General features: G+C 38.8%; 1 protein-coding gene across 2 annotated transcripts; it reads left to right on the top strand.

The window, feature by feature from the left end:
* Nucleotides 1–10,467: 10,467 nt before the first annotated feature.
* On the top strand, nt 10,468–12,548 carry LOC121749575 (two-component response regulator ORR9-like). 2 transcript variants are annotated; one of them, XM_042144146.1, is made up of 5 exons: nt 10,468–10,722; nt 10,828–10,913; nt 11,007–11,084; nt 11,983–12,053; nt 12,131–12,548. In XM_042144146.1, exons 1-5 carry the CDS (start codon nt 10,617–10,619, stop codon nt 12,522–12,524), a joined length of 735 nt encoding a protein of 244 aa, XP_042000080.1. In that variant the 5' UTR covers nt 10,468–10,616; the 3' UTR covers nt 12,525–12,548. The 2 variants fall into 2 exon arrangements, with proteins under 2 accessions (XP_042000080.1, XP_042000079.1); XM_042144145.1 differs by having other exon boundaries at nt 10,819–10,913.
* Nucleotides 12,549–13,780: the final 1,232 nt, after the last annotated feature.

Genomic DNA, 13,780 nt, shown 5'->3' with positions numbered 1-13,780 from the left:
CTTGGACAACTAGGCGAGCTTTGTACTTATCTATAGTACCATCGGGCTTATATTTCCTTTTCAGAATCCACTTGCACCCTAAAGACTTACAGCCTTCAGGCAAGTCTACCAACACCCAAGTGTTATTTCTCATGATGGATTCAATTTCACTGTTGATAGCTTCGTGCCACCACGCCGCATCTGGGCCAGACAGAGCTTCCGCCAATGACTTTGGTTCGTCATCCAACATAAAAGTTATGAAGTCAGGACCAAATGTTTTAGCAACTTTAACTCTTTTACCACGTCTTGGTTCAACATCCTCAGAACTTGACCTCGTCCTTTTTGGAGGATTAGAACTAGTGGATTCATCCATCATTCTTTCACTAGAACGATCCTCTTGCCTCTTGCAAGGGTATACATTCTCAAAGAATATAGCATTCCTTGACTCAATCGTTGTTCCTTCAGCCACGCCAGGCACAGCTGACCTATGGACTAGGAAACGATAGGCACTACTATTAAGTGCATGGCCAATAAAGATGCAATCGACTGTTTTAGGGCCTATTGCAACTTGTTTCGGAGGTGGCACTTCTACCTTCGCTAAACACCCCCACACTATGAGGTATGAATATGAAGGTTTCTTCCCTTTCCACAACGCATAAGGAGTCACATCCCTATTTTTTAGTGGAATTTTATTCAGGATATGATTCGCTGTTAACACAGCCTCCCCCCACATGTTATGGGATAAACCAGAATTAATCAACATAGCATTCATCATCTCTTTAAGTGCTCGATTTTTTCGTTCAGCAACTCCATTTGACTGGGGAGAATATGGAGCCGTTGTTTGGTGAATTATACCACTTGCATGACATAATTCTGCAAACGGGGCTACATACTCACCACCTCTATCACTTCGAACACACTTAATTCGACAATTAAGTTGATTTTTGGCTTCATTTTTGAAGTTTTTAAACGCTTCAATTGCCTCATTTTTACTTCTTAATAAGTAAAGGTAACAATACCTTGTGCAATCATCTATAAATGTGATGAAGTACTTTTTACCACCTCTAGTTTGAACAAATTTTAAATCACATACGTCTGTATGGATTAACTCTAGAGGTTTTGTGCTCCGTTCTACCGAGCGAAACGGTAGCTTGGTCATTTTTGCTTCAACACGGACTTCACATTTTTCTTGTGAGTTAAACTTATCTACTTTTAGTAAATTAAGATTTACTAATCTTTTTATAGCATTTAGATTTACATGTCCCAATCTTTTATGCCATAAATCAGAGCACTCAAGCAAATAAGAGGATGTGTCATCTTCCTTATTTCTTAATCCTTTTCCATGGTGAATGACCGTAACATTCAGCTCAAAAAGCCCATTCACTAGGTGACCTTTACCTATGAACTTTTCATACTTGGTCAATATAACCTTTTCACACTCAAATTCTAGTGAAAATCCATGATTTACTAGAAGTGAGCCTGACACCAAATTATTTCGGATGTCTGGGACATGCAGCACATCCTTGAGGGTAAGAACCTTTCCGGATCCTAATTTTAGGAACACATTACCCACACCAACCACCTCGGAAGAGGCTTGGTTTCCCATACGTACTTTTCTACCTCCAACAGATTTGTAAGTAGAAAAAATGCTTCTCTCGGAGCACACATGACATGTGGCACCCGTATCAACAAACCATTCATTTGGATTATTACCATGGTCCACGTCGGAGACCATAGCGATCACCTCGTGATCATTGTAGTTTATAACAACACGTTCAAATAATTTGCACAATATTGTCTCCACCAATAAGTACAAAATCATATTGAACCATATGTGCATTGGTATATTCAACAACCCATGCATCCCAATTACTACTACCAAGTCTAAATTGGTCTTGCTTGTCAAATGACAAACGATAAACATCATTCTCAAGAGAATAGATCTCAAGGAATTAACCACTCCATAGCGCATCGACATTGCGACCGTTCGTTGCTTTATTCCAGCTTTGAATTTCATGTTTCCTCCAGCTTCGGTCGACATGATTTCAACAAGAGTACACTATTTCGTCTTGCGATTGTTTGAAATATTGAAGCCTTTTAGACGGGCAAACTCTTGCTATTACAAAAGAACCAAAAACTGGAAGGTAAGTAAAACAAAGTAAATACAATAAAAGGAACAAGATACAAACTATAGTCTTCTTTAAGTCGAGTCGAGGTATCCCTCTCTCCGCAAGACGAAATACGCCCCGGCTAGTGCTCACGGATTGGCGTAATGTCCCCAAAGATGAAACGACTTTCCTCCTATCGAGTTGAAGCACCTCAAACTCGTAGGCTCTGGCGAACTTGAATTGGAGGCGAGAATCGAGCAATGCAATGCTCCTAAGATGCACATTAGAATGTTTGAGCTAGAGAAAAGAGAGAATGTTTGTTGTTGGTGTATTTCCTCTCTACAACTCTATGCCTTATATAGGCTAGAGATGGAGACATGAAAGATCAAGACATAAAGACATTACATAAACTAATTGGAGGTTACACAAGATGAAAAGCCAAAGGTTTGGCCACATCAAAAGTTTCCCCATATTTTACACGTTTCTTACATATATATGGCTACTTGGCTAGAGAGGACACGAGAATTAAGAGACAATTACGTGGAGTGAATATTATGCCAAAATTTTCTATTGAGATGGGCCTCTTGCCGCATTATGTAATGGTCGCACATTGGCCTTACACTTTTAATGTTGACATATGAAGAAAAATACTTTGTATAAGACTATTTTAACAACAAGAAATTAAAAGTGTTAAATTGTGAATTACTGAAAAGTATTACTTAGCTTTCTAAAGGTTAATGAAGCAGAGAGATTTCATAATATGGCCTCAATTTGCAAATCGTTCGAGATTTGAGATTATATTTACTAATCTTTCAGAATATGATAAAAACACGCGAAAAATAAGGGATTTTTGCCTTTTTTATTTTTTTTCTTATTATTATTTTTCTCTCAATGCTTATCAATTGACCAAACAATCACGTATGAGAGTTATATTTATTAGATGGTAAAGATAAACGGGGAAGACAAATATAAATTCCATTCGTGATTGATTTTTTAGAATTTGAGTCCAAATTCACGCCATTTTTAAAGTTTGCAAAGTTTATATTCTCTTTTCATCTCTTATTTTACTAATTTTGCATTAAAACTCGTGTTGTTTCTAAAGTTTCTATTAACAAACAGAGATGATAGTAGGAAATTGGAAAACCAAAATAAATTTTATCAAAATAAAAAAAAAGTATGGAAAAGTTGAGGGATGGAGCATTAGAGTGTCCACAATAGGGGAGCCGAGACGCTGACTACCGCGTCCTATTGCATGGCTATGAGAGCCACGGCGACGGCCGTTCTGATTATTTATTTATTTATTATTTTTTAATTTTTAAAATATTTATCTATTAAATATATTTCTAAATTATTTTTTTCATTCAATTCCATTCTATTTATTTTTATCCAATTAATTTTATTCAAGTCCAATTAAAATATACCAACAATTGATAAAATAATGTGATTTATGGCAGTGGCGTGGCCACTATTAGACTGAAAAAGTTTTTATGATTGTGAAAGAGTTTTTGTGGTTGTGCCTTGGGCGCCTTCGTAGTTGTGCCACGTTATTAGAGCGTCCACTATAATGAGAACGCGGCTATAGCCGCGTTTGGGGCGGATGCGGGGCGGAAGCGGGGCGCCTTATAGTGGGAAGGGTGTCCGCCGCGGGGGTGGACGCGGCGGGTGGGGGGAGGGGCGGTGGACGAGGAATCGCCGGGCGCGGGGCGAGGACGCGGCGGGGGGGGGCATTATCCAAAGTCAATGAAAAGATTTTCCTTATCTATTTCCCAATCCACCAAAATGTTAGAAATCTTTTGAGCTAACTCAGGTGCAGAATGTGGAGGAGGCATTGAACAAAATGCAAGTATTTTGCTATCCAATTTACATTTTTCATCCACATAATGTGCAGTCAAACACATATACCCCGAATTAGTGCAAGCAGTCCAAATATCAGATGTTAAGCACAACATTCCAGGAACACTATTCAATCTTATCCTCAATTTTTCCTTTTCGGATTCATACATATTCATGACATCCAAAGCATGAGTATTTCTAGAGATAAATCTTACACTAGGGTTCAAATACTTCAAAAGAACTCGCATTTCTTTAAATTCAACCCACTTTAATGGAAGATTGTGTGCAACTGATACCTTAATAAACAAATCCTGAACTATTTTTGGGTCTATCACATTATCTTTATCCCTTAACTTCCCATCATGATTAAGAAACATAGCACCCACATCTCCAAATTTTGGTTTCTTCTTACAAACCAACATATGCCGACTAAAAGTGGAAGTTCCCATTTTCGTACATTCATATTTCCATCTTCTAAGACAGTGATTGCACTTGACATTCTTTCCATCTTTGTCGGGTTCTTCATTTGTGAAGTTATTCCAAACATCGGAAGTTTTTTGTCTCGTCTTAGGCATGGAATCACCTTGAATCTCCGCGTTTTCAATATTAATTGTTGAAGAAGAATCTTCCATTCTTAACAATTCTAAATCTGCAACATAAATATAAATATAATTAGCATGAATTAATCACTAGTCAAATAATCATGCATAACCAATTCATAAACTAACTAAAATGCCCAGTTTAGCATCTACTGTATTCACATTAATCACTTATATATGTTTATTTGTTTAGTATAGAGTACTCAAACATAGAAGGGATGGAAATTTGTAACTCATAGTCATAGCAATATACGATATAGAAATCTCTAATTGCAATTACAGATTGACATAAATTTCGTGTATTTTGATTTTGTGATCCTAATAAAAACATTTTTTATTAAAAAAGTTGAATTGTGTCTGAACACCTCGTGTGTGCTTTTTTGTATGATTAATGTTGAATATTTGAAAAGGGAATTTCTTTTCTTGTGTAAGAGTCAAGCTAAAGAACATTTTCATACAGTATTATATATACTCACACTGTCACACAGCAGCAAAACAAATTAAATAAGTGTGGATTCTCCCACTTGACCAAATATAGGAAGGACCGAAGGAATACAATTTACAACTAAGCCATACTATCGTCAATAATAAAAAAAATGCATTCACGCATAAGAGAGAGAAAGGAGAGGGAAACTGACCTGATGGAAGGAAGGAAGGAAGTGAGAACAAGATTATGAGGGTGAAAGTAATTTTTTGAGAGTGAAAGAGGAACGTCTTTAAAATCTAAAAAAGAAACAAAATTGAAGTGAAAAAGATGAAGAGTCACTGCAGGCATTTAATTATTAGGGTTTTTTTCTATAACCCGTTGGGCTGACCCGACAGCCCGCCGGGCCAGCCCGAAAAAACCCGACAGCCCAATAGGGCCAGCCCGATAAGGCCGATTCATTAACGGGCTGTGATTTTTTGGCCCTAACCCTGTAATTTTAGCGGGTTTTTCGGGCCAACCCATCGGGTTCGGGCTACACTGACATCCCTAGCTATAGCCGCCCCTATAGGCGCGGCGCCTATAGCGGCGGACATTAGCCGCGGCTATGGACATGCAATTTTTAATTTTTTTTTTACACTTCAATTCACCTATAAATACACCCCACTCCATTAATTATTTTCACACCATTCAAACACAACATCTATACAAATTTCTCTCACTACAATTTGGGGTCGGAAATGAACAATTTGTGGAGAGACAACTGGAATGCTCTGATTCAACAGGTGCAACACCATGCCGCCCAGGAGGTAGCGGCCCGTTTGGCGGAGGAGGCGGAGGATGCGGAGGATCCGATCCCTCGCACCATTACTCATCGGCGGACAATCCCACGAGACCACGTCGGTGCTCACCAACGTTTAATGGATGATTACTTCGTGGATAACCCCCGTTATCCACCCGAGATATTCCGCCGGAGATTCAGGATGTCGCAGCGGCTGTTCAACTATATAGCGACGAATTTGGCGGAGCGTTACCGATGCGGCTGGCCGGATCGGGCTGTCCACACAACAGAAGTGCACCGCTGCAATCCGACAGCTTGCCTACGCTGGACCAGCGGACATGTTCGATGAATACCTACAGATGGGTGAGACGACTAGCCTCACGGTGCTTAGGCAGTTCTGTAAGGGGATCCTAGAAATTTTCGGTGGGGAGTTTCTATGGAAGCCCAACCCGGATGAGTGTCAGTGCCTACTTGATATGCACGGGTCGGTGCACGGCTTCCCAGGAATGTTAGGAAGCATCGATTGCATGCATTGGGAGTGGAGGAACTGCCCCGTGGCATGGAAAGGCCAGTTCACTACTGGATTCAAAAGCAAACATCCAACGATGATACTGGAAGCCGTTGCGGACTACCGTCTGAAGATCTGGCATGCGTATTTCGGCGTGGCAGGTTCGAACAACGACATCAATGTTCTTCAGTCGTCGCCTCTCTTCAACGAGGAGTGCCGGGGGGAGGGGCCAGAAATCAGCTTCGTAGCCAACGGTACGCAGTACAGTAGGGGCTACTATTTGGCAGATGGAATATATCCGCGGTGGCCCGTATTCGTGAAGACTGTCCGCCAACCGGTAGGACCGAAGAAACAATATTTTGCGCGCAAACAAGAGAGTGCTAGGAAGGACGTTGAGCGGGCTTTTGGTGTCCTCCAATCGCGGTGGGCTATTATACGGTGTCCGGCATGAGTTTGGCACGAAGATGATGTCGCGAATATTATGTTAGCCTGTATCATATTGCATAATATGATAATAGAAGATGAAGGATTTGCGGCAGAGCGATGGGCGCCGGAAGAGGGTGCAAGTACAAGTCACGGTGTCGCCTCCGCGCCGATCCAGATGGGCGTACCACGGAGCAATGAATATTTGATCCAACGCTTCGCTGATATGCGCAGGACCACATCACATAACACACTACAGGCCGATTTGATTGAAGAAGTGTGGGCACGTAGGGGAGGTGGTGGCGTTGTGTAAACTTGGTAGTGATTTGTACTAGATTCAATGTAGTGTGTGATTTTAATTTTAATTTAGTGTGTAATTCTAATTTTAATTTGTATTATATTTTATTTTATTTTTATTTTTATTTTTATTTTTATTTTTATTTTTATTTTTATTTTTATTTTTAATTCGTATAGTCGGCTTCTTCTAATCCACTAAGAGCTCGATAAATTTGTTCATAATTACTTGAAATATTATAAAATGAAAGTTGATTATAAAATTTGAGGGCTATTGGAGGTGTCCACCATAGTGGCGGACACAAAATTTTAGGGCTATGGACAAAAACTGGGGCGGGACTATTAGGCGTGTCCGCATTATAGCGGACACCCTCATGGAGACTCTTACGTGAATGGGCATGGTGCACACAAATAGATGCCATGGGATGCAAATCTAAAAGGCAATCAAAAGAAATTGTCCTCTCAAATGCTCAACAGGAACATATACTAAGCTGACATCACATGTATCTCTTGTAAGGATTTTGGTGGGACCCCCACACACCTTTAAACTTTGAATTCCATTAAAAACTCCATTTTTCTATTCAATTTTCTCTTGTTCAAGAATCAATCCATGATTTGAATGCATATGCTTACATATTTCTTTATTCTTTGTTGCTAGACACTTCCGGTCTTGATTACCTAATACTAGTAGGAATAGGGGTAGGGGTAGGGAATTATACTGAAATATCAGAATATCGGACATACTGTACCAAAAAAATATAAAAAATACCAATGTTTCAGTATACCGTAGTTTTCGGTATGGTATCATACCGTACCAAAAGATTTGGTATGGTAATGGTATTATATTTCCTATACCGCAGTATACCGGTATATACCGTCATATCGGACGCTTCGGTATACCATGATATACCGGTATATCGATTGATTATTATATATGTAGACATATATATTTATGTTATATTTATACTAAAATTTAAAAAGAATTATTGTACGAACAAGATTTGATTGTGATGAAAATGTTTTGGACTTTTTTGAGTAGCTGAACACGAAAATAGTTTTTTTAAATATTTTGGGTATAATAGATCTTTTTTCGGTATAACATGTATAACGGTATGCCGTATCGCAGTTCAGTATACCGAAAACACGGTATGAAAACGGTATAAAAACTACTTTACCGAATTTTCGGTATACCGAAAAATTCGGTACGGTATCGGTACGGTGTTTTGTCATACCGTAACTTTTGGTAAGGTATACGGTATGACACTCATAGTACGGTATACCGTACCGAACCACCCCTAAGTACGAGTATTACTTGCTTGCCTTGTAATTCAAATTCCAAGTTGGAAAATTTTTAGGCAAATCTTTGGAGATCTTAGAGCACCCGCAACGCGGTGCCGTCGCCGTTCCTATGCCGTTCCGGAGGAACGGTTTCGCGGCGGCACGCGTTGCAGCGTGCGTTCCGTCGCCATTCCGTGCCGCCACCGTTCCCATGCCGTGCCGCGTTTCGTTCCTCCGGAACGCGGAACGAAACGTTCCGCCACGCGCCGAGGCGACGTGGCGGACTCCCATTCGACGCGTGAAGCCCACTCGCTGCCCCGCGAGTGGGCTTCGTCCCGATGACGCAATAATTCATTTTTTTTAAAAAAAATTTCGAATTTAATAAAAAAAAATAAATTTTTTTTTTATTAACGGTAATGAGACCGTTAATTTTATAGCCGTTTGTTTTTTTTTATTATTTATTTATTTACTCTATAAATACTCCTATTTCATACTCATTTCAATCACAAACACACATCTATTTCTCTCTATTTCCACCCCAATTTTCATCTCAAATCAACTCTATTTTCCTTCTCCCAAATTTAATCAAACTAATGGATCCTTATGAACAAATGCGTCAAATATTGGAACAATCACTTGAAGAAGATCGACGACGGGAGGCGGAAGAAGCCGCTCCGCCCCAACGTCGCTCCCGTACGTACATCCATCGTAACCGGGAGGAAGCCGCCGCAAGGTTAGTACGCGACTACTTCTGCGATAACCCGGTTTGGGGAGATACGTACTTCCGTCGCCGTTTCCGCATGGGGAAACCGTTATTTCTCCACATCGCGAATACTTTGGCAGCCCGGGAAGAGTTCTTCCAGGAAGGGTTCGACGCGGTCGGACGTCCCAGCCACACGACGCTGCAGAAATGTACTGCAGCAATCCGCCAGCTTGCGACTGGACAAACGGCCGACATGTTCGACGAATACCTCCACATCGGAGATAGCACTGGGCGAATGTGCTTGCTCAAATTCTGCAAAGGCGTCCGGGCAGCCTTCACCGACGAATTTCTCCGGAGGCCAAGCACGGCCGATTGTCAGTTCCTTCTCGACCTTCACGAAACAGTGCACGGATTCCCAGGGATGCTCGGCAGCGTCGATTGCATGCACTGGCAATGGAAGAATTGCCCGGTGGCGTGGAAGGGGTCCTACACGAGCGGCCACAAAGGTACCCACCCAACCGTTATACTCGAGGCCGTTGCCGACTACCGCCTTTGGATCTGGCACGCGTACTTCGGGGTCCCCGGGTCGAACAACGACGTAAACGTGCTCAACCAGTCCGACCTCTTGACCGAAGTTTTGGATGGTAAAGCGCCGGCCATCAACTTCGTCGCCAACAATCGGCTTTATAAAATGGGGTACTATCTCGCCGATGGCATCTACCCGAAGTGGCCTACCTTCGTGAAGACGTGCAGTGGGTCTGCGAACCCAAAGCAGACTCTTTTTGCGCAGAAGCAGGAGGCTGCTCGCAAGGATGTGGAGAGGGCGTTCGGGGTTCTCCAAGCGCGCTTCAACATCATCAAAGCCCCGGCTCGTACGTGGTTCATGGAGAACATGGTCGACATCATGTATACGTGCATAATCTTGCACAACATGATTGTCCAAGACGAAGGACCCGAGGCGGGAAATTGGTTCGACCCCGAATCCCCCGGAAGCTCAACCGCAAGTAGTCCGCCTCGAAGTGGAGCGCATCCGTCTATACAAGAACGGTTATCTATTCGTGCAAGGACACGCGACTCTAGCGCCCACACCCAACTCCAACATGATCTAATTGAGCACATTTGGGCAAACTTTGGCGGATGAAATTATTAAAATTGTGTACTTTTATTTTTTTATGATTTTAATTGTGTGCTTTTTATTTTTTTAAGTTTAAGTTGTAACTTTGTTTTAATGTTGTGTGTTTTTTAATAAAATGTGTTTGTTTTTTTAATTGAATTGAGTTGAAATAAAAAAAATGAAATTGAATGAATAGTAATTTAAGGAACGGTTAAGGAACGGTTAAGGAACGAGGGTTGCAGGTTCCGTTCCTTAGTTAAGGAATGGAGTAAAAAAGTACAGTGAGGCCCTCAAATAGTGGTTTAAGGAACGGTTTAGGAACGGTATAGGAACAGCGTTGTGGATGGCCTTACTTTGTGAGTTGTGGTATTTTGGTGGGACTTAAATTTCATTTCATTTCATTACATTACATATTATCTCTGATCTCTATTTTCTTCCTTCCACTTTTGCTTGAAACAAAGTGAAGAATAAAAAAGAACCAAACTTTTTCCCTTCCATCATTCGTTACTTTCTTCTTCTTTCTTCTCTTGAATCTCTCATCACTTTCTGGGGCTTGTCACAAATTTGGAGAAATGGGATTGGCTACAGTAGAAGCTCAGTTTCATGTTTTAGCTGTTGATGACAGCTTGATTGATAGGAAGCTTATAGAGATGCTGCTGAAGAAGACTTCTTACCAAGGTAGTACTGAATTTTTTCAATGGGTTGATTTTGTTTCTTGAAAAAAGATTGCTTTTTTATACTCCATTACTTTGGTTGCTTATTTGTGTGTGGCAGTTACTACAGTTGATTCTGGTAGCAAAGCTCTGGAATTTCTTGGTTGGAATGTTGAAAACTCTAATGAATCTTTTTTCTCTCCCAAAACTAATCAGGTAATTAAAAGTTAAAACTCCACCCCCTTTCTCTAATGATTGAGCAAGAGTCTTATTACAAATTGTTATCTATTTTTCATGGCTTTATTACAGGAGGCGGAAGTAAATCTTATTATTACAGACTATTGTATGCCTGGAATGACAGGCTATGATTTGCTCAAGAAAATTAAGGTATTGTGATTTGCACAAGTTCTCTTTTCCATTTAGCCATCTGTGAATTTCTTGCAATTCCTATTGTCTGTTTTGGTTAAATTCTTGGACACTTTTACCTTTGTAGAATAATTACCTCTTTTCTCAAAAAAGGATAAACATAAATGAAAAGGGACATTTCTAAAAGAACAAAATTAAAATGAAAAAAATTAAGAGGTTGATCCACTTGAAGAAAAATATGCCTTGTCAAGATTTTGTTAGATCTGAGGTTACATTTGATTTGATGTGTCCTGAGTAGTTTGTACACAAAGTCCCTTTCTTGCCAATCAATTGAGATCTTTGCAAAATCTCTCCCCCACCTAATATGTAATGTAAGATGTTGATGGGATATTTACTAATTTCACATGCTAATTTCTTTATTATACTCCATATCTAACTTGTTAATTGGAGTTATTAATAAGGTAAGAGATATGAGGAGAGAACAAAATAAGAGAGGCGATTACTTTTTTCAAAAATAGAAATGACTCAATTATGTCGTAACTTTCCAAAATAGAAAAATGACTCAATTAACATGGAACCTAGGGAGTACTAGTTTTCATATATGTATAAGCCTAAATCGGGTCACGCTAAAATGCTAACTAATTTCTAATCCATAATTTTAATTTTGTATGTTAAAATTATCAACACAAAGATACGAGTTAATCAATATAAGATTGTTAATATATTTTTATCTTTGTGTTAATATTCAAATTTACATGTTGTATTGATAAGGTTATGCCCGTGTGTTGATAATATTAATATACTATATTGAAGTTCGTAGTTCTAAATTTGAAATTAGTTAGCATTTTATGACAGCCTAGCCTAAATCTTTATTACTACTATTATTTGTCATCTCTATTTAACCTTATAATTATAACAGGAATCAGCAGTTCTAAGGGATATACCGGTGGTAATAATGTCCTCTGAGAATGTCCCCTCAAGGATCAATAGGTATCCTCTATTTTCATGAATTTCTAAAATCTTGAATCTCCACTAAATTGGTGTTTACAATCATATTTCTATGACAGATGCCTAGAGGAAGGGGCAGATGAGTTTTTTCTAAAGCCAGTGAGATTAGCAGATGTAAACAAGCTTAAGCCCCACATTATGAAAACCAAGACCAAGGAAAGTCAAAAGCCTGAAAACCAGGATGATAATGATGAAGAAAATCAAGAAAGTGAAGAGAATGATAATAGTAGTAGTAGTAGTAATAAACAAGTAGAAGAAACACAAGACCAATTACAATCAGAATCTCCATCACAGCAACAGCAAACAGCATCATCCAACAACAATAACAGTAAAAGGAAGTCTATGGATGAAGGGGTTTCACCAGACAGAACAAGGCCCAGATACAATAATGGCCTCACTGTTATGTCCAACATAATTTTTTTTTCTTTTGTCATACTAATATTTTTTTGGTGAGAATATATACTTGCACTTCTTGTATCGTTAAGTGTGACACAGTGACAAAGTAGAAAAAATTTACGCCCAATTTTGTAATCTAATGGATCAAATACTAACTAATTTACATAATAACTACTCCCTCCTTCTCTAAATATTTGTCAGTCCAATTTTGTAATCTAATTTAAGGATGACAAGTATATCTGAAACAGTGTAATCAAATACCAGCTAAGTGTAATCAAATACCAGCTAATTTACAGTAATAACTACTCCCTCCGTCCCAAAAAATTTGTCACTTATTTCCATTTTCGTCCGTCCCTAAAAATTTGTCACATTTCACTTTTACCATTTTTTATAGTGGACCTCATATTCCACTAACTCATTCTCACTCACATTTTATTGTAAAATTAATATACTCCCTCCGTCCCTTAAAATTTGGTACCATTTGACCCGACACGCATTTTAAGAAATGTAATAGAATGTGAGTTGAAAAAGTTAGTTGAAAAAGTTAGTGGCATGTGAGTCTTGCTTTTATATATTAGTTTTAAAATAAAATGTCAAGGAAAATGAGTTAGTGGAATATGGGGTCCACTACAAAAAATTGTTAAAAGTGAAATGTGACAAATTTTTAAGGACAGACGAAAAAGGAAATAGGTGGCAAATTTTCAGGGAGGAAGGGAGTATAAAAGTAGGACCCACGTACCACTAACTCTTTCAACTCACTTTCTATTACATTTCTTAAAACCTGTGCCAGGTCAAACGGTGACAAATTATAGGGGACGGAGGGAGTAATAACTAATATCAATTTTGTATATTAAAAATATCAACACAAAGACATAAATTTATCGATATTCTTGTATTGATAAACTTATGTCTTTGTGTTGATATTTAAATTTACATGTTATTTTGATATAATTATATTTGTATATGTATTGTATCATTTGTCAATGATTTGTTAGTGTATTGGGATTTGATTTGATTATGTTTTATTCACTTCACTTTTTGTTGGTATTGTTAATTAAATGAATTGGCTTGTGAATGGATGAAGCAGCCAATTATTTGTATGATAAAATTGCAAGACTTTTCAGACTTTTTTTATGTATTATTGTACTATTAATATGTATTTATATGCATATCAAAATGAACCATTTCTTTGTTCTTTTATGAGAATGGATTTCCTTTAAACTCCATGTATGTAGTTCCTAAACCGCCAAGTTTATTTGAATTCAACAAAGTAGATTTCCTTTAAACTCCATTGCGAAATTGTTTAGGGGGAA

Source organism: Salvia splendens, chromosome 9, assembly GCF_004379255.2.
Source record: "Salvia splendens isolate huo1 chromosome 9, SspV2, whole genome shotgun sequence".
Classification (NCBI taxonomy): domain Eukaryota; kingdom Viridiplantae; phylum Streptophyta; class Magnoliopsida; order Lamiales; family Lamiaceae; genus Salvia; species Salvia splendens.
This window is presented reverse-complemented; position numbering and strand designations above follow the sequence as displayed.